Source organism: Candida metapsilosis (genome assembly GCF_017655625.1).
Source record: "Candida metapsilosis strain BP57 chromosome Unknown scaffold7, whole genome shotgun sequence".
NCBI classification, from domain to species: domain Eukaryota; kingdom Fungi; phylum Ascomycota; class Pichiomycetes; order Serinales; family Debaryomycetaceae; genus Lodderomyces; species Lodderomyces metapsilosis.
This window is the reverse complement of record NW_027138165.1, coordinates 689,631-715,411: the sequence shown is the minus strand read 5'-3', so window position 1 is coordinate 715,411 and position 25,781 is coordinate 689,631. Positions and strand designations below refer to the sequence as shown.

General features: G+C 37.6%; 9 protein-coding genes across 9 annotated transcripts; 5 read left to right on the top strand and 4 right to left on the bottom strand. All coding sequences in view use genetic code 12, as the record gives it.

The window, feature by feature from the left end:
- Positions 1 to 343: 343 nt before the first annotated feature.
- On the top strand, positions 344 to 1,981 carry POB3 (FACT complex subunit; the record flags this gene model as incomplete). The annotated part of the gene is made up of 1 exon (XM_067693984.1): positions 344 to 1,981. The coding sequence occupies one exon, from the start codon at positions 344 to 346 to the stop codon at positions 1,979 to 1,981; it is 1,638 nt and encodes a 545-aa protein (XP_067546351.1).
- Positions 1,982 to 3,277: 1,296 nt separating this feature from the next.
- Positions 3,278 to 3,946, top strand: I9W82_004867 (uncharacterized protein; the record flags this gene model as incomplete). Its single annotated transcript, XM_067693983.1, has 1 exon — positions 3,278 to 3,946. One exon carries the CDS (start codon positions 3,278 to 3,280, stop codon positions 3,944 to 3,946), a length of 669 nt encoding a protein of 222 aa, XP_067546350.1.
- Positions 3,947 to 4,948: 1,002 nt separating this feature from the next.
- On the top strand, positions 4,949 to 7,611 carry ECM3 (putative ATPase; the record flags this gene model as incomplete). Its single annotated transcript, XM_067693982.1, has 2 exons — positions 4,949 to 6,588; positions 7,107 to 7,611. 2 exons carry the CDS (start codon positions 4,949 to 4,951, stop codon positions 7,609 to 7,611), a joined length of 2,145 nt encoding a protein of 714 aa, XP_067546349.1.
- Positions 7,612 to 7,664: 53 nt separating this feature from the next.
- I9W82_004865 (tRNA dihydrouridine synthase) lies at positions 7,665 to 9,515 on the bottom strand (the record flags this gene model as incomplete). The annotated part of the gene is made up of 1 exon (XM_067693981.1): positions 7,665 to 9,515. The coding sequence occupies one exon, from the start codon at positions 9,513 to 9,515 to the stop codon at positions 7,665 to 7,667; it is 1,851 nt and encodes a 616-aa protein (XP_067546348.1).
- A 127-nt stretch (positions 9,516 to 9,642) lies between these two features.
- Positions 9,643 to 16,515, top strand: UTP21 (rRNA-processing protein; the record flags this gene model as incomplete). The annotated part of the gene is made up of 3 exons (XM_067693980.1): positions 9,643 to 12,436; positions 12,600 to 15,607; positions 15,901 to 16,515. The coding sequence occupies 3 exons, from the start codon at positions 9,643 to 9,645 to the stop codon at positions 16,513 to 16,515; spliced, it is 6,417 nt and encodes a 2,138-aa protein (XP_067546347.1).
- Positions 16,516 to 16,551: 36 nt separating this feature from the next.
- Positions 16,552 to 19,170, bottom strand: COG4 (Golgi transport complex subunit; the record flags this gene model as incomplete). The annotated part of the gene is made up of 1 exon (XM_067693979.1): positions 16,552 to 19,170. One exon carries the CDS (start codon positions 19,168 to 19,170, stop codon positions 16,552 to 16,554), a length of 2,619 nt encoding a protein of 872 aa, XP_067546346.1.
- A 126-nt stretch (positions 19,171 to 19,296) lies between these two features.
- On the bottom strand, positions 19,297 to 20,823 carry LAP3 (bleomycin hydrolase; the record flags this gene model as incomplete). Its single annotated transcript, XM_067693978.1, has 1 exon — positions 19,297 to 20,823. One exon carries the CDS (start codon positions 20,821 to 20,823, stop codon positions 19,297 to 19,299), a length of 1,527 nt encoding a protein of 508 aa, XP_067546345.1.
- A 728-nt stretch (positions 20,824 to 21,551) lies between these two features.
- On the bottom strand, positions 21,552 to 22,991 carry I9W82_004861 (uncharacterized protein; the record flags this gene model as incomplete). Its single annotated transcript, XM_067693977.1, has 1 exon — positions 21,552 to 22,991. The coding sequence occupies one exon, from the start codon at positions 22,989 to 22,991 to the stop codon at positions 21,552 to 21,554; it is 1,440 nt and encodes a 479-aa protein (XP_067546344.1).
- Positions 22,992 to 23,843: 852 nt separating this feature from the next.
- Positions 23,844 to 25,673, top strand: I9W82_004860 (Rpd3L histone deacetylase complex subunit; the record flags this gene model as incomplete). The annotated part of the gene is made up of 1 exon (XM_067693976.1): positions 23,844 to 25,673. The coding sequence occupies one exon, from the start codon at positions 23,844 to 23,846 to the stop codon at positions 25,671 to 25,673; it is 1,830 nt and encodes a 609-aa protein (XP_067546343.1).
- Positions 25,674 to 25,781: the final 108 nt, after the last annotated feature.

Sequence of the window (25,781 nt, the reverse complement as noted above, 5' to 3'; positions counted from 1 at the left end):
AGCGTTTTATGCATGTAGGCATTTTGTTGTATGAATGGACAAACCTTCCTTACGTTAAACTTTTTGCATCAAAATGGCCGAAAACTCTACTCGGAAACATTTCGATTTTTATTTTTATCATCAACTAGGACTTAAAGATTCTTTGAGGTTCATTCTGGATACTTACGCCTTTGGTTATCACATGCACACCTACTTTCAAAAGATAGTGTGTCTTAGCCATTCCAGTGTTAACCACACCCACTGTCAGAAAAAAGTCGTGCATTTGTAGACGCGTTTTTTTCAAAGAGATGAAAAACTGAACGGCAATCTTTCTCAGTACATCTCAGGAGTCAACACACACGCAATGGTTAATACAGACTTTGAAAGGATATTCTTCAACCAATCCAGAGGGTCTGGTCGTATGCGTATAGCTGATTCCGGATTGGGTTGGAAAGCAAGTGCTAGTGCCACAAATGGATCAGCATCACCACCAGAACAACAAACATTTTTGTTACCTCGTGAAGAGATTTTAGTAACGACATGGTCACGAGGCTCAAAGGGGTATGAGTTGAGGATACAGACCAAGAACAAAGGAGTTGTCCTGTTGGATGGATTCCATCCTGATGATTTTGCACAATTGAAACAAGAATTGACTCGAAATTTTCACGTCAATTTGGAACACAAGGAACATTCGTTGAGAGGTTGGAATTGGGGAACTACAGATTTAGCTAGAAATGAGTTGGTATTCAATGTTAATAATAAGCCATCTTTTGAGATTCCATATGATGCAATTGCAAATTCTAATTTAACTGGTAAAAATGAAGTTGCTATTGAGCTCAATCTCGACAAGGGTAATAAGAAGATGGGAGATGAAGTGGTTGAAATGAGATTTTATGTACCAGGAACTACTTTTGAAGGAGAGACCACTACTGTAAAGAATGAAGATGGTGAAGAGGAAGAAGTTGTTGCAAAAAATTTGGAAACAGAACAAAATGCAGCACAAGTCTTCTATGAGCAGTTGAGAGATAAAGCAGATATCGGACAAATTGCCGGTGAAGCCATTGTTTCATTTGGTGATGCATTGTTTCTTACTCCAAGAGGTCGTTATGATATTGACATGTACTCCAATTCTTTAAGATTAAGGGGTAAAACCTATGATTACAAAATCCAGTATGACCAAATTGAACGTATCTTTTCGTTACCAAAACCAGATGAAGTACATCACTTGATCATTTTGCAGATTGATCCTCCATTGAGACAAGGGCAAACTAGGTATCCTTTCTTAGTCTTGCAATTTGTAAAAGATGAAGAGACTGAATTAGAATTGAACTTGAGTGACGAGGAATTTGAAGAGAAATACAAGAATAGATTAAAAAAGACCTATGATGCGCCAACCCATATTGTCATGGCTCACTGTCTTCGTGGATTAACAGAGAAGAAGCTAGTGATTCCAGGCTCTTTCCAATCGAGGTTTTTACAACCGGGTATTTCATGTTCAGTTAAAGCGTCGGAAGGATATTTGTATCCATTGGAAAGATGCTTTTTGTTTGTGACAAAACCAACCCTTTACATTCCATACAGTGAGATCAGCAATATAGGGTTATCGAGAGCAGGTGGAGGAGTTTCTGCATCAAGAACATTTGATTTGGAAGTCAACATTATTGGATCCAATATCAAACACGTTTTTGGTAGTATTGATAGAGAAGAACAAGAAAACATTGAGAAATTTTGTGTTGGAAAGGGAATTAGAGTCAAGAATGAAGAAAAGATTGCTAAGCAAAGATTGGCAAAGGCATTGGAACAAGAAGCAGATATGGATGCTGAAGATAATGATGTGGATATGGGTAGTGCTGACGACGATGAGGAGGCTGATGATGATTTCCAATCTGGTTCTGATTCTGATGTTGCTGAGGAATTTGATAGTGATGCTGCAGAATCCAGTGGTGATGATGAAGAAGGAGAGGCTGATGATAGACCACCAACTAAGAAGCCAAAGAATTAGACATGTATCAAGAGTTTTGTAGTTTGTAATTGTAATAAGAACACGATGAAGTGTAGAGTGAAAGCAGAGTTTCAAATGCATGCTTTTGAGGAGCCAGCTCTAAGACTTTCACCAAGGCTGTGGTTTCCATCCGTGACGAAGAGTTTGGAAGTGATCAACAGTGCATAACTTTCTACTTATGGCTTTATGCACAAAGCCTCTACAATTTAAAAGCAATAACTCAGCCCGTTGGATCATTCTGTAGATTCGCTTCATTAACCTCTATACCCTTTCGCTCCAAAGTAAGTTTGTCGCAAAGTCTGTCATGTGAAGGTGCTTTAGATACACGATCAGGCTATGACGTAGTCACTTCTTCTCAGAAGGATAGATTGGCTTAAACAGATAAAGGGAGATCTACCAATGTGTTTTAAGATGTTATGCATACAATAGATAATTACATTTCCTAATTAGGAAAGTAACCAGAAAAAAATGTGTTTTATTTTACCCCTTTCTATAAATAAGAAAACATATAATTTCATTTTCATATTATAAGTTCAATCTGTTGCAATAGTACAAGAAGATGAGTATTTGTCAGTTCTGTTATATATCCACCGCCTCTTAGTAGCAACCTTAAGTTGCCTTCTTGTAACATTTATATAAATTTAATTTTAAAGTATCTCTTAGTTTTGTGTACTTTAAATTTTAGGTTCTATTTGTGTGACTTTCAACCAGCCAACCTAAAGCTACAAATGTACATATAAAATAATACAAGAAAAGCCTTTGAACAACCAAAATATAATAAAAACGCATGACAGGTTACATACAAAATACTATTCCCAATTATAGTTAACGAACAGACGACTTTTCTACTTTTGTGCATATATATTCTCCTTATACATAGTAAGCGCTAGTTTCTATAATAGGAATATCAACAAGATTTAGCCCCCCTTTTGGTAAACTTAATAAATAAGAGAACATATCTTCAACAAACTTCTTATACCGTATTAAGTAAAACCCTCCAAACACATCTGCCAAAGCCCTCCGTGAGTAATAGATCAGCGCTTATACACTAAGGAACATTCACACACACACACACTCACACGTCCCCTCTTCTCCAAAGCTGCATTAACCAACAGGGGAAGCAAAGTTTTTTAATTGCAAAAAAAAAGAAACGGACCAAGTAGCATTAGGCTAAAAAAAGTCAGAAACTTTAAAAATATCACCAAATCACCACACTGATCTGCAACAAATAAATTTCAACTTTTTTGATCACTACTTTCTTTTACCCCCATGGAAAGTAGTTGAATCAAAAAATTAATGTCAGAGTTAGAATTTGAAGACTACTTATTATACACAGCATCGTTTGGATTTGAAGCCAATATGGCTATTGGTTCTGGTAAATCAACCTCCTCGAGTGAGTGTTGCGCACCACTCCAAAAGCCAATTCCAGTATTGAATTCATTATCATCATCAAATACGCGAGTATCACTACCGCCACCACCACCACCACAACCACCATCCAAAGTAGATCCAACAGTTCCCAGAAGATCACCAGCAAGAATATTTGATAGGTGGAAGTTACCATCACAAAGGTTAATGAAGGCTGTTGCCACTGCTAAGGGAACACACACCACATTTACAACAAGAGACAAGGATGACAAGCTGTACACTCATGAAAAGAAGGGCCTGGTTCCTTCTTCACCAGAATCATTTGCTGAATCAACAAGTTCGTTTGAAATGGAAGATGATGATATCGATAGTGAGTCGGTTTTCTCAGACCGTGGAGATAAAAGAGTTGCTGCAGACTTGGGTCATGGCAGTGATATAGATGATGAGGGATTTGAAGAGTTTTTGCCTTATTTTGAAGATGTTCAAATTTGCAAGATTGATGATGTTGTCACGTTTAAGAATTACAGTGGAGCGGAGTTAACACGTGTTGCAGTACCTCGACCTTCCATAAAGAATGAAATTGCTGGTGTTTCTTGATGAGATATGATAAGCAGATTGAAAAGGTTAATCCACTGTGCGATTATTTTTGTTTTATTTTACGGTTTTTAGTTCGGTTTCATTGTGGATATCTTCTTCCATTGAATAGGTAATTTAGTTAATTCCATTTGCGTTTAAATTGAGCGTAGATTGTTAGCTTAGGTGAATGGGGGCGACTTGTAAGCGGCCCTTCAAGAGATTTTTCCTCTTCAGTTATGGCCCTATGTATTGTTCTTTGTGTGAGGCCTTAATAGCTGCAAAATTATTTTATGAGTTCCAATGTAGGCTCATACAAGCCCCTTTCTACAACTCTGCTCACGAAGTTCATCATAAGGATGTTACTGTTTATTGCTTTGTAAGAAGTATAGATGATGGATAGATTTTCGGAGTATTCTCATACTTTCTGCACGGTGGGTAATCTTAAAAAGTATCCCCCACAAACAAGACGGACGCAGTCGCAGTTTGTTCCGTTTGGGAAAATTTTATCTTCCTTTCATGATTAATTCATTGTCAATTCGTGTATTATAGTTGAGAACTTGCACTTTTGAGCTTACGGGAATGAGAAATAATCTTTAACCTGTATTTAACTTTTGTTGAATCCCCCACATGTGTAAACGGCTGTTTTTTTTCCGATTGAGTGATGTGAAGTGAGTTTTAGTTTCTTTTTATACTTTAAAGAACTATATACAGTACAGTACCACCAAACGTATATAAAGAAAAAATTAAAAAATTAAAAAAACGCATCTTTTTCTCTTTAAAACAAAATATATAAAATTAATAATAAATACTAATTCTTTCAGTTTTAATCCTCCTTTTTCTACTTTGACTCATCAAAGAAAGGAATAGCTAATCAAAAGAAAACGACACATTCTTCCAACCTTTTCACTGCACTGCTAACCTAAAAAGTTCCATCTGCACGCATCTCATTTCGTATAACAACATATGATCTATTCAAGTACTATCTGTTTCATATAATCAACTCATAAACAAATCGTACACATCATGTCGGATTCAGGGAGTCTACTGTTGGGGCTAGTCATATATTCGGCAGTAAAGCCAATTTTCAAAATTTACTTTATCATTGCAATTGGATTCTTACTTGCAAAACGAAATATTTTAACTGTGACTACATGTCGTGATATATCCGATACCATCGTTACTGCAATTATGCCGTGTTTGATCTTCAACAATATGGTCAGCTACTTGAAATCATCTGACATTAAAAACGTTGGTATAATTATATTCACTTCATGCTTGTTATTCACTGTAGGTGGATTTCTGGCTTATGGCATACATTTAATTACAAAATCTCCCAAACGATGGCTAGGAGGACTAATATCGGTGGGCATTTTCCCAAATATTAGTGATTTACCCATTGCTTACCTACAAACATTTGCCAAAGGAGGAGCTATATTCACTGCTTCTGAGGGAAATAAAGGTGTTGCATATGTTTGTATTTTTCTTATGGGTATGACCTTGCTTCAATTTTCGTTTGGTTTATATCGATTGATACAATGGGACTTTAGAGATGAATTAAAAGGAGATGATGATTTAGAAAGAAGTTCAAGTGGTGCAATTAATGATAAACTGAGTCATGAGGGGCATGATACAGAGGAGAAGTCAACTCGAACAACAAGCAATGATGGAAGAGATGAAATTAGAGCAGCTGCACACTCACGCGATGAGACGGCTGATGAAGAAGCTATTGATTCGTACTCGGATTCTATTGCCAGCGAGCTGAGTGAGGAAAGACGTCATAGGCAACAACACACATTGGACGAAGAGCGTCAACATCATGAATTCTTACGAGCGCAAACTAGGAGACTAGAGGACCAGTCAATGTCGGGGTCTATGTCATTAAGTCGAAGGATTTCAAGTAGGCGAAGAGGGTCGGATAGCTCAGCCACTACTAGTGGTCCTTTAGATTTGGTTCCTCCTAGATCAAATGATTTGAGAAGACATCAGTCGCAGAATGTCGAGGATGTGATTAATGAATATTCAGAGTTTGACACATTGAAGAATCATGAGTTGCAAAAATCACATTCAAGACAAGAACAAGAAGATGAGCCAGAAGCTGACCTTGCTGAGCCAAAAGAGTCCAAATTCAAATCATTTACCAAGAAGATGTTGCAAAATTTGCGGGCGCCTACCTCAATAGCGTTACTTTCGTCTATTGCTATTTGCATGTCACCACCTTTGAAGGCATTATTTGTCACGAGTACATTTAGCAAACATATACCAAATGCACCAGATGAACAACCACCCTTATCATTTGTTATAGATTTGGTGAGCTATGTTGGAAATGCATCGGTTCCATTGGGTTTACTTTTATTAGGAGCAACTCTTGCTCGTTTGCAAGTGAAGAAGATGCCACCAGGATTCTGGAAAACTGCATTATTAATAACATTTACCCGATTAGTGATTCTTCCTATTTTTGGAGTTGGTGTAACTACGGGGTTCAACAATGGCGGCTGGTATGGTGATGATAAGCTAGTTCGTTTTGTTAGTGTGTTGGAGTTTGGACTCCCCAATGCTACCTCCTTGGTATACTTTACTGCATTCTACACAGATCCAACTAGTGATGAACATTTACAGATGGATTGTCTTGCAATCTGCTTAATTACCCAATATCTCATTTTATGGTTTACGTTACCGTTTTTGATCACATTTACTTTGAAAGTATCTATGCATATGTAAATGATGCGACTCCAGCATTAGATTTTATAGAGTCTGTACGAATAGACATGAAATCATAGAACCCTTCTGTAAGAGAGGCGTAGTAGCGTCTGTAGTGACATATTTGTTCCTCGGATTAAATGTGAAATAAATGTCACAAAAATAGCAACAGCAACCATAGGAACAAGATGCGTTTCCTAAAGTGGAAAAAGCCGCAAATTACACCAAGACGTCATAGTGAAAGGAGAGAGAGAAGATCTCACTCATTTATATAAAATTTCACCTTTTCCAAAACATTACAAGAAAATTTTTACCAACTATCTTGTGATCTATACAAATTGCTTCTTTAAAGTCAATTGACTAATCACTAAAACTACTAGATCAATCAATTCAAAAAAAATATGGCATTATATTACAACTTAGTTTTTGGCTTACTTGTCATTGAAATGGCCTTTTTCGCCGTTCTTTCATTGCCATACCCAAGGCAAGTTAGAAGAACAGTCTTGACAACAGTGTCAGCGCCGTTTAGAAACGAGCAATTCCAAATTGCATTGAAGTGTGTGTTGGGGTTTGTGTTTGTCCTTTTTGTTGATTCGGTAAATCGTGTTTATGCAGTCACTTCAGAATTGACATCAGCCACTCAAGCTCACCCAGGTACTTCCATAATGAATGATAGATCAGAGATTCAAGCTAGAAGATTCTATGCTCAAAGAAATATGTATCTTTGTGGATTCACTTTGTTTTTGACTTTGATTTTAACTAGAACTTATAATTTGGTTGTTGAGTTGATTGCTACAAAGGATAAAGTTGATGCTTTGCAAGGTAACAATGCTGAGGCTGATTCTAGCACTGCTGGAGATAGTGCAGAATTGACTAAATTGAAGGCTGAATTGGCTGAAAAGGAGAAAACTTTGGAAACTTTGAAAAGTCAAGCTAACACATTGAGTAAAGACTACGATGGTGAATCTCAATTAAAAGAGAGAAAGTAAAAAGTAGTTTACTTTCTCACTGTTTGGTATTTATAGTATTTGCTAAATTAAAATCAGTCCCTTGTTTCATAGGCATTACTTTTATGTTTAGGTACAAATTGAAAATCATCACTAGCTTTACCCAAAAACATTTCCGTAAGTTTAATCCAGTCTTTGTAATCAGTTGAAGCTAAAAAGGTTTCCATTTCATCTCTTCCAACCCATGTAGGTGGTCTTTCGTTCAATTTTGGTGGTAACCTTTCCATAATCCCCACGGGGATATATCTGTGTGTGAAACTTATAAATTCACACATATATCTTCTTGCTATATTGACACCATATTCATCAGATCCCCAATGTTCGATGGCAAACTTGGCAAATTTACCCATCATGTCCAATCTTTCAGATGAGGATTTATCTAAATACTGTTGGGCTTCAACTTCTTCAAAGATCCAAGGTTTGATTAAAGCACCCCTGGCAACCATAACTGAGTCGATACCTTCTGTGTTGACGTGGTCGTACCAGTCTTCGTGTGAGTAGACATCACCATTACCGACAAACCAGGTTGGTGCCAAGTCGGATGAATCCTTGTCCTCTTCCCTTTTTGTGTTCCACTCTTTGACAACCTTACCCACTTCCAGGATATATTCCCAATCAGCTTCCTTCGAATACCTTTGCTGCCTCGACCTACCATGAAGGGTAATGGCAGCAACTTGTGTTTCCGATAAAACCCGACTAACTAGCTGCTTTGCTGTGTTCTTATTCTCCTTGACACCCGTCCTGATTTTAATAGTCACAGGAATATCACCCGATGATGCATTCATTGCTTTAACAAGTCTAAGTAATCTAGGTGGTTGGTCCAATAAGGCTGATCCTTGACCCTGTCTGTATAATAAATCAATAGGACAACCACAATTTAAATTCAATTCACTGACATGGCTGGTGTTTTCGTATATGGCTTCACTGGCTTTGGCAGCTGACCATAGTTTCGAACTGGCTATTTGAACACCAAATCCGGGATATTCACTTACATGCGCTTTTGGTAATGCCCACTCGGGGTTGTGTCCCTGTACCAATGGAATAGATAATGCCATTTCTGAGTAAGTTACATCTGCACCCAAAGTTTTCATGAGACGACGGTATGGCAAATTACCAACTGTCGTTAAGGGTGATACAATTTTTGCCCTGTGTAAGCTTATTTTCTTCTTTTCGGAAATCTTGAATGGCTGCTCGACATAGGTAGCTTCGTTATCTTTACGCTCTTCTTGTACATCATTTTGAATCTTTGAGTCTAAGAAATTGATCACCTGATTGGCTATTTTAAATTCGTATTTCTTCTTTTGTAAAGCAAATTTAGCTTCCTTGTCAATAACATTAACTTCACAGTTTGTCTTGGCTCCAAGATCCATTTTTGCTAAATCTTTAATCAATTTATTAGTTTCCTTGTCATAGTGTGAATTTAACCATCTACACTTCATACCAGAAGGACAATATCCCAAGGCTTCAAAGACCGGACAGATTCCATCAATATCTTCTGGCTTTGATGCGAGATACGCCTCCATATCATGAGAAAATCTGCATTTGTCTTCACCTAAGAAACATGGTTTTGACTCATCAGGGTATATGACGGAAGGGCATAGTCTTATTGTGTCTTTCTTTTGCTTTAAATCACGACCATGATTTTGGCCTCTTTTCTTCTTACCTTTCTTATTCAGTTGTCCATCTTCTGCATTCTCGGATGTCCTATCTCCTCCTTCCGCTTCGTCGTCGTCGTACTCAACGGTACTTGCAGCTTGCGATGGCTTGGATACTATGAATTCGGGCTTTATGGCAGCAATACCTTTCACATATGGCTGTGTGTTTTGCTTTTTTGACTCTGACACGGATGAGTCGTCTTCAACAGGTCTTTTTTCTTGAACGGTCATTGGGATCTTAGTATGTTGGATAGAAGCCTAGTTCTAGCTCTTCATATAATTTTTTTTTTTTTGCAATACAAAACCTCATCGCATTGAAAAATTCACTTTCCCTACACCTTATTACATCATCCGAACCATGGTTGAATTGCTCGACAAAAGGAGAAGAGTAGAAGGCACAGGGCCTCAGAAGGCTCCAAAACCTTCAAGGATATTCAGTCCGTTTAGGGTTTTGGGAAACGTGACAGATTCAACACCATTCGCTATTGGTACTTTAGGATCAACATTTTATGCAGTTACATCTACCGGAAGAACATTTCAAATATACGACTTAGCAACACTTCATTTGTTATTTGTGTCTCAGAAACAAACTAAATCCAAGATTACTTGCTTTGCTACTCATCATCACTATGTTTTTGCTGCTTATGGCAACGAAATTGGAATTTTCAGACGTGGAAGATTGGAGGAAACCTTGACTTGCGAAACCACTGGGGTTCTTACTCATTTATGCTATTTTGGTGAGTACCTTGTTGCTGGAAGTACTGAGGGTGATTTGTTTGTATTCAAAAAGTCTCAAGGATCTAAATACCCAACTGAGTTGTATTCAGTGATTAAAGCTGTGAATACCAGTGTTGATGGAACTATTGTTGGAATCGTGCATCCGCCCACCTACTTGAACAAAATTGCAGTCGCCACAAGTACCTCCGTTTTGATAGTCAATGTTCGTCTGGGAAAAGTCTTATTCAGATTGCCACAACACCAATTTGGTGATGAGGTTCTTTCATGCATTGAATGTGCACCTGCACTTGATATTGCTGCAGTGGGTACAACAACTGGTAACGTTTTCATCTTTAATATGAGAAAAGGTACTATTTTAGGTGATAAGATTGTCACTTCGGGATCAGAATCATCTTCTAAAGTGACTTCAATTTCCTTCAGAACAGACGGTCAACTGCACTTGGTGGCTTCTTTGAACAATGGAGACTTGTACTTTCATGACTTGGAAAAGAACAGCCGTGTACATATACTCAGAAATGCTCATAAGGAGTCGTTTGGTGGTGTAGCAAAGGCACAGTTTTTGAATGGGCAGCCAATTGTATTGACCAATGGTGGCGACAATCATTTGAAGGAGTTTGTTTTTGACCCTAGTCTAACTACTACAAACTCATCCATCATTACACCTCCACGTCATTTAAGATCCCGAGGTGGACATTCTGCTCCACCGGTGGCTATAGCATTTCCCGAAGAGGACAAGACTCATTTCTTATTGAGTGCCTCCAGAGATCGATCATTTTGGAGCTTTTCGTTGAGAAAAGATGCACAAGCGCAAGAGTTTTCTCAAAGGTTGCACAAATCAAAAGATGGAAAGAGACAAGCAGGGGTTGTCGGCTCTTTGAAGGAAAAGTTTCCTGAAATTATCGCTGTCTCTTCGTCAGAAGCAAGAACTGGCGATTGGGAGAATATTATAACTGCACACAAGGATGAACCATTTGCCAGGACGTGGGACTCGTCAACGAAAAGGGTTGGAAGAAATGTTTTGAATACTGTTGACCAAGGTCTCTGTAAATCTGTCTGTATTTCTCAATGTGGAAACTTTGGGCTTGTTGGTTCTTCATTGGGAGGTATCGGCGTTTACAACTTGCAATCAGGCTTGTTGAGGAAAAAATACATGTTGCATAAGCAAGCCGTCACTGGCCTTGCAATTGATGGGATGAATAGAAAAATGGTCAGTACTGGCCTAGACGGAGTTGTTGGGTTTTATGATTTTGGTAAATCGAAATATTTGGGAAAACTACAATTGGACGCACCAATCACCACCATGGTTTATCACAAACAATCTGACTTGATAGCATGTACTTTGGATGATCTTTCGATTGTTGTCATTGATGTTAGCACACAAAAAGTTGTCAGAGTACTCATTGGGCATTCGAATCGTATATCTGGCTTGGATTTCTCCCCAGATGGAAGATGGATCGTGTCTGTCGGTTTGGATTCTACATTGAGAACTTGGGATTTGCCAACTGGTGGATGCATCGATGGTGTTATTTTGCCAGTTGTTGCTACTTCTGTTAAATTCTCACCCATCGGTGACTTGATTGCAACTACACATGTTTCAGGTAATGGGATTTCATTGTGGACCAATCGTGCTCAATTTAAGCCTGTTTCAACAAGACACATTGAAGAGGATGAATTTTCAACCATTTTGTTACCAAATGCTGCTGGTGATGGTGGATCTACAGTGTTGGATGGTGCTTTGGACGAGGAGCAGGACCAAGATGAGTACGCTTTAGGAAAGTATGAAACTAAAAATCAAATTGATGACAGTTTAATAACTTTGTCTCAGGGTCCAAGAACTAAGTTCTCTACATTGCTCCACTTGGATACCATTAAGCAAAACAACAAACCCAAAGCAGCAGTTAAGAAACCAGAGAAGGCCCCTTTCTTTTTGAGTTTAAGTGGTGAAGCCGTGGGTGACAGAGCATCAGTTGCTGAAGGTGTGAAACACAAAGACGCACACGAATCCACGGAAGAGAATAGTCGGTTGTTGTCATTGAAGGAAGAGAATGGGCACGCGTTTGAAAGTGAGTTCACAAAGACATTGAGATCCTCAGCGGAAGCAAAAGACTATGATGCATTCTTGAGTTATCTTGTTGGGCTCCCCCCGGCAACATTGGATCTCGAAATTAGGTCTTTGAATGCGCAGCCACCTTATGAAGAGATGACTAACTTCATCACAGCTTTGATTGTGGGCTTGAAGAGTAACTCAAATTTTGAACTCATTGAAACTATTTTTTCATTGTACTTGAAAGTTCATGGAGATGTTGTTCACCAAAATGATGAGTCATCTGAATTACGCGCTGCAATTGCTGAGTACTCCCAAAAGAGCCAAGAGATGAGTGAGAAAATGGACGAAGCTTTCAAGTACTGCTCGAGTGTAATCAACTTTATAATGTAAATCCAACGCTACCACTTATAGTAACATATGACGACAAAAAACATTTCTCTCTCTCTCTCTCTCTCTCTCTCTCTCAAATCTCACATTTGCAATCACTTTAGATCTTATAGAGTGCTACCCCTAGTATGAAATGAATATAGACATCCTTGAACCATCTACTAGACTACGAATATCTCATTTCCGTCAAAGCACAAGCAAGACAACTTCAGTACTTCAATTGGAAGATCGAATATACGTTGGTTGCAGCAATGGGGACTTGCTTGTCTTCACCGCTCTGGGTCAACCAGATGCTGACAAAGGTCAGGAGTATCCCACACTCAACAGTACGGCATCCACCGTTCAATCCCTGGCGACGCGATCAGTTCGGTCGTTCAAGTCGTATGCAGATACTAGGAATCTATTTGCTGATGATCACGGATATACGTTGTCGGCGACATTCAAGAACCTCACAATAGATGGTTCGGCAATTTCAAGTATTCAGATACTTCCCATCGTGAACCCACAACCCAATACCCAAAAAACAATTGTGTTGATTACTAGCATATCTGGATTAAAGATTTACGAACTCGTTGGAAGTCACACGAATCTAATTTATTCTTTTGATGAGACCAAGTTTGCAAACCCTTTCTATGTTGAGCATGATGGTAGTCGCATTTTAATCATTGGTTATAGAAAGAAGTTGCTAATATTATCAATTAAAAATAAATCGCGTAACGTTTTGCAGTTCAACAAGGTTAAAGAGATGTCATTGAAGGATAGAATACGAACGATAAATACCTACAATGGAGGAGAGCTCTTATTGGGAACTGAAAGTGACTATTTTCTACTATCCGTTGACAATTTCGAACTACGCCTGTTATCAGGAGATGGTCACCCGGATATATTTACACATGCAACTTCATTTACCTATTTTGGGTTGTCGGCGTCAGACCCACTGGTTTGGACTTTGCCTACAGATGGTAACCTTGTAATTCTAATTAAGGATACTACAGTTGTTCAACTTGACAAGAAAACCAATGAGATTTCCACATCTCCTATAAAGTTGTCAACGATCCCATTAGGTGTATTATCTATCAGTCCAATGTATTTGGTGGCTATCTACTCAAAAAGGTTGGAGGTGATAGATTTGAAAGGATCTGTTATTCAAAAATTCCTGCATCATATTATGTCAAGTCTGATAGTGTCTGACTTTAATGGCTCAACTTTGATTTTGGCATCTGGATCAAATATATTTCACTTCAATGTGGTTGCGTATCAGCAACAGTTGACTCAATTCTTAGGTGTCAGTGGCAGAGTTCTGGGACCCTCTAGACAGCAGGATAACGATTTAAAGCTTATGGGGTTGGAAAAGGCAATTCAATTAGTGTCCTTATTGCCAGCAGAAAGTGGTGAATTTTTCAACAGTCTCAAATCAAAGGAATTGAAGCTTCGAGAATTGTACAAACTAAAGGCGATCTACTTGTTTGATGCCTATTCGAAATTCCACGAGTCTTTGGTTGATATTGGATGCGAGTGGTTGCTTCCTTTCCGTGATGTTCTCGCATTGTTTCCCGCTTTTTTAAATGCTGAAACTCAACTTGGAGGAAATGAAGATGGAAGAGATACCCGAGTGCCAATCACTAATCCTGTAAAGAATGTGACAATCGAAGACTTGGAATTGAACCCTATAACTGAATCCGAATATGAAACTGATGCTACTGCTAAGAAGTCTATCAAGCCGGTTAAACGATCACTTAAGCAGCAAAATACACGTCGATTTGCTAAAGCCGTCAACAATTTGATTATTTACTTAACCGAACAAAGACGGATTTTACTACAATTTCATGGCAAGAGAAGCATACAATGGAGAGATGTTGAGCTTGAACCGATTGACATATATCCTGCAGTGGAAAATCAATTGGAACAAGTATCCATAATTATTGACACCTCACTATTTCTTTGTTATTTCCACTGTAAGCCTATGTTGCTTGGCCCTTTACTTCGTCTACCCAATAACAAATGTGACTCCAAGATTGTTCATGAATGTTTGATGAGTAATGTTCACAATCATATTCAGCAAAGGAATCTCAAACAGCCTAATTTTATCAAGGAATTGCTTGATTTTTACTATGGACGTGGGTTGCACAGAGAGGCATTGGAAATGATGTACAATTTAGCTCACGATGATAAGCAGGTTAACCATTCAAACGAGGATGATAACAATTATGATGATATTATAAAAAGTCCCTTGCTAACCGTACAATACTTGCTGAAATTGACAAACGAGCACTTGCTGCTTATATTGGAGTATGCAAAGTGGGTTATTGATGCCGATTCGCTGAATAGCGAAAAGTTATTCATGAATGACTCGTATGAGTGTGAGAGTTATGACTCTGAAATGATATACCAGTTTTTTATCAAGAGAAAGGCATATGGAACTGCCATTAGGTACCTAGAGTGGTTATTGTATGAAAGTGACGTGAAGGACAAATTGAAACGAAGTAAACACTTTAGCGCTTTTGAAACAAAGCTTTGCTGTTTGTATTTGAAGGAGATTAGCAGTGAGGTGAATGTTGACGAATACTACGAAAGACTTTCTAAAATTTTGCAACTGAGTGAGTTTTATGATCCATGGCCCGTGTTGAAAGATATACCCACTACTGAAAACAAGATGCTAAGGTTGACTGTCTTTGTCTACAAACGACTTGAAGAGCACGAAAAAGCCATCGATGTATTGTATAATCAATTGAATGACTTGGATTCTGCAATGAGCTATTGCTCAACAATATATGAAAAACCCAACGGGGTCACATTAGGGACAAGTTTGTTTCACAAGTTGCTTGAGGATTTGCTAGTCAACTTCAAAGAAAATGTTGATGATATAGCTACTTTGCTATCTCGAGAAGGATCGAAATTATCAATTCACAAGGTCTTTGAACTACTTCCACCATCGTTCCCGTTGAAGAAGTTGTCACTGTATCTTGTCAATCTGGTACAAAAGGTGGACACTAAAGTGCATGAATCCAGAATGGGTGCTCAATTGTACAAGGTGGGTTCGACTAATCTTAAGTATAAAGTTTTAAATTTACAAGATGAAGGATACAAGATCAATTCCAGTAAGCAAAAATGTTCGATCTGTAATGAGAGATTAGGTTATGGTTACTTCACGGTATGGAGTGATGATTCTATTGTACATTATGGCTGTGCACAGAAGATGAAGACAGCAAAGTAATTTATAGAGAAATGGGATGTATAGTCTTCTTAAAAGCATGGTATAAATCTAGTAAAGTTTGTCCTGCATATAACCGCGTTCAATATAAAATTCGTGATGCCAAATTAATAATCAAAATATCTTTCACACTACATTAATAGATTGATTTTATCAACACCCAGTTGTTTCATACCACCATGCTTAGTCTGAATCCGATAATACACCCAAACCATCAGAATCACCGATTCAAGTTTGAAACATTCCTACGAAATGAATATAATTTCGGTTTAAATCCAGATAGACCAATTTGTCCACTTTACAATCCTCATAATCCACAATCATGTCCATTAGGATCCAACTGTCCCAACAAGCATGTGTCGCAGATGTACTTCAATAAAGTTGTCTGTAAGCACTGGTTACGAGGTCTATGTAAAAAAGGTGATCATTGTGAATTCTTGCACGAGTATAATCTACGCAAGATGCCTGAATGTCTATTTTATTCCAAGAATGGGTTTTGTACTCAAGGAAGTGAATGTTTATATCAACACATTGATCCACAACTGAAGATTCCTGAATGTATGAATTACAATGCTGGGTTTTGTGCTGAAGGACCCAATTGTAAGAATCGTCATGTGAGGAGAACTATATGTCCTTATTATATGGCGGGTTTTTGTCCTAAAGGACCTGAATGTGAACATACGCATCCTAGATTTGATTATCATAATTTGTATTTGAGAATCAAGCCTGATCCGATAAGGGCAACTCAGAGTCAAGAGGTGGAAAGTGAGAGTAATGGTGATGGAAATGGAAATGGAAATGGACAAATTGAAGGTGCAAGTGGTGATAGTAATGCAATAGCTGTATAGATTAATACATACAAAATACTGGATCTCAAAACGTTTTTATACTCTATAACTACGTATTTGTTCTCTTTCTTGAGGAGTCAAGACCCAGCTGATTCCCGAGTAATCTTCCTTCTCTTCATCTCCCTCATCTTCCAACTCATCATCAGCACTCTTGACAAGTTCAATAATAGGGTTCTTACTTTCCTCATACTCATCATCATCCATACCAACGAGCAAAACCAATTGTGTCAATTTGACAAATTTTTCCCTCAATTGATAATTGTCTTCACAGACTTCATTAATGACAAAACTCATATCTCTTTCCAATTTAACTGACCCCAATTCATTAATTTTGAATTTTTTCAAAACTTGATGCAACTTCCGTTCAATTAAATTTACTAAATTGACAACAATTAACCGTAATAATTTGTGCCAAACTGATTGATGCAATGTTTGCAAGTATGGTTTCGTTAATGACGTCCAATTGGATTTGAAACGAATAAGAAGTGATGGATCGTTGACTTGAGATGTGGAATATAATATGTAGTTGGAATCATTAGTGTCTGTAACCAAGTCATTAACCATGGATATTAAACGTTGTCGAATTGACTGATTGTACAAATTAATTAGACTCTCGTTAAGGATCTTATTACTAATGGCAACAAATGGATCCAAAAAGTCTTGATTTAATATAGTCTTAATTTTTTCAGCATCTTTGCCAAAGGGGAAATTCGTTTCGATAAATCCTGTATTTGAAGATGTTGTTGATTTGATATTGTTTATAATTCGAGTAAAATACTCCTGTGCAATACCGACTGAATTCAAATAAATAACAAAGTTTATCAACTTGGGGCTGTTTGAAGATGTCGTTTGTAAGCTACCAACAATTGCACCAGATCCACTAACAACACTACCGAACGCACTGGATGCGCCCTTGAAAAAGCCCGCATTGACAGTAGAAGCTGCAGTGGAAACTGGAGCTCCGTGCGGCTCTGGTGTCCCACTCCTCGAGACAGTTCGTGGACTAGACAAGCCAACATCGTCACTCAAAAATGATAACGACTGATTATACTTTGGTTGATTATCATTGAGGTTTTTGATAAAATATCCATTAATTAGGTCTTGTTGAACAACTCTGAAACTCTCAGTAACAAAAGCTTTGACAGATGTTGGGAACCCTGATTGAATTACGTTCCTCAATGTGTTGTTTAAAATTAAGGTCAAATCTTCAACCACCGATGAGCAAGGCGGATGATCAGGCGATTTCGATTGTGGCATTGGTTTCAAGTACAATTCCAAGCTTGGTAACTCCTCAATGGTGATTGACTTTTCCAAAGATCGACGGAAATAAAATTTGTACAAGGTTTCAAATGCAGGCAAGAGTTTTTCATTAACTTTTTTTGAAAAATTGGATTTGGTGATGATATTGGGTATACTCAATTCGACAGATTCTGGTTGATGGAAATACTTGATGGTGATGAATTTGCAATATAATGCCCAACTATGCAAGATTAATGACAATTCTAAAATTAAATCCCCTACATGACGAATAGGAACTAGGTCGTCCAAACTTTCGAAATCTTCACTTACACGACCTTGATCTTGTGCATGTTCGTGAACATCAGCAATCCTTTTTGATAAAATGGGGAAGGCGTAAAGTTTAATATCTTGAAACAATTTGTCTAATCGTCGAGCATCATAAAACGTGTCAGCAACAACTCCAATTTGTAAATCAACTTCACGCTGCAACTTGTTGACAACGTAGATTAATGCATCTGGGTAGGTAGATACATAGTACCGTTTAATCAAAGGACCATGCTGCGAAAGCATCATTGAAACATTTTCAAACAATTGCATCGCCACGGTGTCAAAAATGCCTGGTTTTAAGTCGCTTGATGTGATACTATTGATTGTTTGTGTCAAGTTCTTTGATGATTCGCTGATGACCTCACAAATGAATTTCGCATAACAGTTTAAACCTACTTCTTCTTCATTAATCAAGGGGAACAATTGAAAATATTTGGTCAATTGTTCAACATCTCTTTTCAATGCTGCGTCATTGAATTGCTTTCGGAAAATAACAACTAGTTGTTTAATCCAGTTACTTATACAAACCTCAGGAAGTTCGGGAACATTTGTTGAAGGAATGACTGACGACGCATATTTTCCATTGATTAGTTCCAGCGGTATCTTGGTATTAATAGTGTGTATGCATTGTGCAGCCAACTCCCATTTCTGACCCTCGATAGCATAGTTGATCTGATTAATATTGGTTTTCAATAACTGAATGTTTTCGACGTAGTTTAAAGTATCATTAACGTTGCCAATTTCTTGATCCAACGATTTGACTTTGTAAGTTAGGCTGTGGCCCAATTCATCAGCGTTGGCAAGTACTCGAGACAAATTTGACGCGTTTTTGATTGTTGAAGATAGCTTGTTCACTCGTAGCACATCTATGTTGCTCACATCTTGTTGCAATTTCTTCTTGTTCAATGTGACAAAGCTGTCAAGTTTGGAATCAATGGTGGTTACGGTATTGTCTATTTTGTCAATTACATCATGCAAATCATTTGGTGACGCTGTGTCGTGAAATTGCTCGTTAATTTCATATAGTGTCTTGGTAAGAGCCTCTACATCTAGTAGATAATTGGCATCATTCTTGAATTTATGGCTCATATTATTGAGCTGTTAGTTGTCAACATACATGAGAGGTTGAAAAAAAAAAAAAAAAAAAAAAAAACTTGTCAAATTACGAAAACTTGGTAGCTTTCTACTCAATTATTGTATTACTTTCTACTAAATCTAAGCTAAAGATCCCATTGGGTCGTAATATGGTAAGGTATTGAACTTCTTGCTCTTCCAGATATCATGTGTCTTCTTACTGACATATTTCTCGGTAGTGACGATTTGGTAAACAAATTCACTGAACCATTCATCTGTCATCATATACCAACCTTTCTTACCAGTTTCATCACCCCAAGAGTTTTCAATCTTCCATCTGACTGGTTTGTCGGTATTTGGGTCGATATGAACAGCAGTGATAACCATAGCGTGTGTCATAAGTGAGCTTCCGGTCTTTAATCTGTTAGCTTTAGTCAATTCCAAATCGAAATCAAATGCCGTGGTGTAATCGTATCCAGTGTTGTCCAAAACACCGGTAGTTCTATCACCAAATTTACCAACATCACAACCAAAGAAGATTGGCTCGTTATCCTTCAACATTTTGATAGCAACGTTTTTGATTTCATCAATTTCAGTATTGACATATTCAATTGGTTTACCACCGTAAATGTTGTTTAATCTATCAACAGTGTACAATTTGTCATAGTCATTTCTTGGGTCATGAATCAAGGAGAAATGAGCTTTAGCATCGTACTTGACGTGAGTTTTATAAAAGTCCAAAGCATTTGTTTTGTAGTGGTGGTACTTTCCATCTTTGTCCAAGAATTCCCATTCAAATTCATCAGTTGGTTTTGGTGGAGATCCAATGGTCAAGGATAAAGTCTTGTAAATGGTTTTCATAGCTCTCAATTTGAATTGACGAAGAGTGTTGTCTGAAGCCTTAGAAGCTTTCAATTCTCTAATTTTCAAAGCAAATTCTCTAAGCTTTTCAGTTACAATGTAGTTCAATTTTGAGGAACCAGTGGATTGACTGTTATCTGGGAAAACTTCATGAGGGACTAAACCGTATTTGTTAACCAAGTTGACAATCATATCCCACTGACCACCATCTCCAACTGGATCATGCAACAAAAATTGAATCAATCTTGAGTCCAATTTTTCATCAACGGTATCTTCAATGTTTTCCAAAAAGAAGTTGGCTTTTTCCAACTTGTCGTAGAAGTACAAGTAACTTTGTGAAACTTGAAACTCATCATCTTTCAAATTATAGTTTTTAATAACGTGAGTTCTAAAAACATTTGAAGATGCAAAAATCCAACATCTACCTGATGATTTCTGGTTATTGTTGCAAGATGTTGATCCAATGGTTTCAACGGCAACATTAAACAAATATCTCTCTTTCAAATTTGTTTTGTAGTCGGAAACAGCAACAACCTTGTCAACTGTATTTTTAGCAAGTGCATTTTGAGACAAGATATTTTTGGCCAGGGCGTGGAAATCACTATCCCATGATTCTAAAATTGTCTTGGAAATAGGATTAACTTCACCTTTATCAGCGTCTAAATCAATTTGTTCAAGACCTTTGAAGACAGAAGCAAATTTTTCAACTTCTTCGTCGTATGATTCAGTTGTAATTTGAGGTTCAGTGTTATCTTTAGTACCAGCCATTTTTTGTGATTTATCTACCAGAATCTTCAAATAAGACATGTGTGTATCCGAAAAAGGTAATGTATATTTGAAGGAGAAGAAGAAGAAGGGGGAAAAAAAAAAAAATAGGGTTTTCTTTTCGATTTTAGGGAATAATCTGGCGTCTATTTATATAAAATTTCAATGCGTATAGTGGTTATCTTGACACGACATACACAAAAGAAATTAATTTTTGGAGAAAATTGCCTTATTGTGGCACAAACTTTGCACGCCCAATACATAAGCAGCATATACCCAAACGGTTTAATAAAACTGCTAAGATTGTTACTTCCACTACCATATGGCGGATTCATGTAGCCTAGTTGAAGGAGTCAATTTGAAGTGGTACTCCTTCATCCCCTCATTCTCAATTTGGAAGTATCTCCGTTCGGTAATTGAACGCGGAATATTTTTATTGTGTAACTCTGTATTCCGCCCACCTTTTTTTATTTGTGCCGTGTGTCTGTTGTTGTTGTGCCACACGAATAGAAGGCACAAGAATGAAAACTAACAACCATAGGATATAACCATTGCTTACAATTTTCTCACTGGCTTTTTTTTTTGCCATTGCGTCAATGCACACAGCCCTGCTCCTCTTAGCTTCGAGAAAAGGAAGCGCTTTTAAGTTAGGTTCTCTTTGGGATTTTGACGTGTCACAAAACCTTCTAAGCTATCTTGGAGTTAGTTGGTGTCAATTATCTTACAAACTTACAAATTTAGAGCTATCCATGTGCATTCTCATACATAATCTACTTCTTTATCTCCTTCTTCATAGCTTCTCTCTCGCTCTTGAATTTCGTAGATCTATCTCTAATTCTTGGTTTCTTCACTTTCCCACTCTTTAATCCTTTAATACCAGCAATTTTCTGCCCTTTGGTTGCTCTTTCACCTTCAATAATGACCTTCTTTGGTTTTCCAACTCTTGATCTATCAGCTTTACCCAATACACTTTGAGCTCTACCTAATTTTGTCCTTTGAGTATCAGTTAAATTCTGTTGTTCACGAGATTTGTTAGATGCATAAGCTTTCTTGACATTTTCAGTATGATTGGGTGACATCAATGATGGTTTAGCATTTGTCTTGGCCCTAGATATTCTCAATTTACGTGCCTTTTTATTACCCTTTGATACCCCCTCCATTGGTTTATCATTCAACATCAATGCTTTATTTACTGTCAATGTGTCATTAAATTGAACCAATGCAAATCCTTTACCCATGTTTGTTTTTGAGTCACGTATAATCCTTACTGATTCAACATCATTGTCCAACTTGTCATTGAAATACGTCCACAAGCTCTCTTCTTTTTCTTCAAAGTCCAAATTACCAACAAAGATAGTTCTTTTGTTATCTTTTGGTGCTGGATGTGCAACATGATCAACTCGAAGATGATGGTTCTCAAATACTGTTGCATTTAATTTTTTCGCAGCTAATGAAGACAGTTTTTCAACAAAGACAATATAAGCATTTACTGAATCCCTCGACTCGTGTAAACTCTTTTTGGCAAACGAAACTTTTCTAGGCAAGTTTTCACCAAATGAAATGGATCTGAAACGAATTGAATCAATTTTGCCGAATTCTTTAAAGAGTTTTTTGAAATTCTTGGCTGCTGATTTTGACGTTATAACATCACTGGGTACATTTCCCACGAAAATAGTTCTTTCAGCTTTTTCCAATTCTTCCTCTTTGAAATCTATAGTTTGTGCTGCTTTTGTCTTTTTGGATTCTTTTTCCACAGACAGACTTTCTTTCTCGGAGGTCTCTTCTTTAGATTGTTCATTATCCTTGAGGGAATCCTCTTCTTCTTCCGATCTCATGACTTTTTCAAAGTACTTAGCTTCCAAATTATCATTCTCATCTCTCTTTTTGGTCTTTTTAAGAAGTCTTTCATGTTCCTGTATCTCTTCGTCTTCTTCTTCGTCTTCTTCTTCTTCTTCCCCTTCACTTTCTTCACTGGAATCGTCATCTTCACTTTCTTCTCCTTCCTCTGTATCCTCGTTCTCGCTTACTTCCTCTTCATCCTTTTCTGCATGTTTACGTTTCTTTGGGTTGGGTATGTTAATCACTGTTCTTTTCTTTTCAATGAGTTGATCCTTAGAAATTGGTCCATCTGCGGAGTTATTAAATAATTCATTTATAGACAGTTCATATTTGTCAGTAGATTTACCGAATAATGAAGAAAATCCAGACATGATGACTTTGTTAGGGTAAATAGAAATGATATAAAGAAGAATATAGGAAAGAGATGAGATAGAAAGAAGCAGAGAAAAAAAAAATATAAAATTTAGAAGAGTGTAAATTCCCAAAAGGGAAATTTCTGAGATGATGCGGCTTATCACGGTAAAGAAAAGGAAATGTAAGTTAGTTGAATAAAAGTTACAAGATAGAGCAATAGAAACAAAACTTTATTGGGGACATCATATAGATATTGTATTTAGAAAGCAATATATGAGTGTGATAAATGTAGATTTAATCATACTTTAGTTGTAATTGTAGTAAACTAAAAGTGTATATACTTTTATGCTTATTCCTGTATATAAGAAATATATGTTTTTGACTTTTTCTTTGACTGAAAAGATTACATACAACAACACCAACAACTAAAAATTCCACCCATTTACTTAAAAAAAGAAAAACCAACAACAACAACAACAACAACAACAAGAACCAAATTACCAATACCAGAAAGACTAACCAAAACAAATCATAACTATTGCAAGATCACACTACATCTAGAATACTCATTACTATCCCCATCTACTGTATTCCACGTTCACAGTTGTAATTTGAAATAGACATCGGTTAGAGATTTCAACAAGAACCAAATATCACGAAATACCAATTGTCACAGATTTCTAACATCTCATTTCAAACCACAGTTTTCATTACGTTGTCATCTCGTATCTGAATAACAACACACTAGAGCTTGTAGTAAGTTCACCACATACATATAGAGCGAGACACAAATATCGACTGATTGCGATCAACCCACGCACACTAATAAAGAATTTTCCACACACACACACACACTATCATCAAACGAAATGCAGCAGGTAGAAACGCAAGCAGTGACAGAAAACAAAAAGGCCTCGGAAGATGTTTCTAATGCAGTACAAAGTACTGCAACAGAAACAAAGCCATCACCAGAGAATGACGACCAAGGAGATGATGTCATCGATGAAAATACTCGTTTAACCATTGGCAAAGAGTCACCACTTTCGGAAATTGCAACTTCACCAACTCCCTTTGATTTAAGCTTACCAGAATCAGATTTGGACTTGAATGTGGCATTTTTAAATGGCAAAAATCGAGAAGCCAAATCCACCGAGGGTGATAATGAAAATCACAACTCAGCTCAGCAAAATGATTCCAATAGGAACAAGAAGTCCTCGTGGAACACGTCGCTGGAAGAGCCAAACCCCAAAACAAATAATGAGTTTCTGTTTGGTGGAGTGTCTCGACAAAGGAAAGATAGTTATGAGAGCTCTGAGTTGAGCGATTTAGGTGACGATGAATCTGAAGCAGAAACCGACAAGATGGACTTTTTGGATGAAAGAGATGGAGAAAGCCTAACTAGGCCAACTGACTTGCAGACTTTGTCGGAATTGACCGAGTTGGCAAGAATGGAAGAAATTGATGGAGACTCGGATGAAGAATTTACAACAGCTCCAACATTTACGAAAAACGAGGACCTCCCTAAAGACAAAGTTGAGGACGCTGAGAACAATAGTGATAAAATTATTCGTAAGCGAACGGCAACACCAGCAAATGAGGAGGAGCCTTCTATCAGGGATGCAAAAAAACTAAAGACAGAGCCAACGTCAGAACACGAAACTGAACAAGACAGTGGTGCCGCAAAAGAAGAAGTTGAACGCATAAATGGAAACTTGAATGGTGTCGCTGAAGAGGCTAAAAACGACGCAATTGATCCGGACCGCAGCGACAATACCGTTACACAGGCAGAGGCTAAGATAACTCACGAGGACGAAGATAATGAAGCAGAAGCAGAGGATGAAGGTGACGATGACGAAGAAGATGGAGAAAACTGGACTTCCAAACTGCAAGCAAAACTCAAACAGACCCTAGATGCAGAAGATGAAGCACAAGATGCAGCTGAAAAGAAAGTGGAGGAAGCTGTCGCCGAAGAAAATGATACAGATATCAATGAACAAAGAGAACTAGCGATAAAGGGATTAATATCTATTGAAAAATGCTTTGCCGAAGTTCGTGATAAACTATATGATGATAAACTAGCGTTACTAGAGAAGGAATTACAGCTATGTTTAGATGGATCACATCCCGAGTTATCCAAGATTTATCAAAAAATCAATGGCTTCTATCAAGACAGTTTGAACTTAGCCAACGCAAACTTAACCTACAGACTAAAATGTGTTGATAAGGAAACCATGGCCACGCGTACTTCGATACACCAAAACTATCTCAGAAATATCATGGACACAAAGAATTCAATGATAACGGAAACAACTTCAATGTGGTACAAGATAAACAAGGAAAGAAACCAATTGGATCAAATTGTACCTGATTTCAACTATTCGGCAATACCGCTGTCAATTTTGGCACAAGAGGAAGCTACCATCTTGAACCCTGGTCATGTAGTTGACGCGATGGGCACCGTAGCACCAAAGATGAAGAAGGCAATTAAACAAAGCGCGATTATTGAGTTGGTACAGCAGCGAAACAATTTGAATGAGCAATTGGGTATATTGAATGGGTTGGTGAAGTTTCATGGGTTTCCATCAGCGGTCACTTCCACCATTAGTCAGGAAGACGTAGCGACTCAGGAGTTGCTTTTAAGGAAAGCTAGTGAAGAAGAGATAAATGAAGACTTGCGAGCAATGGGTATACGGACGTAGATTTTTATATTCTGTAATATTAAGTGAGTGAACAGGCTGTGTATAGAGAAGTGGAATGCTACCAATTTTTTCTGGATGTTGAAAAAAAAAAAAAAATCAACGCTGTCA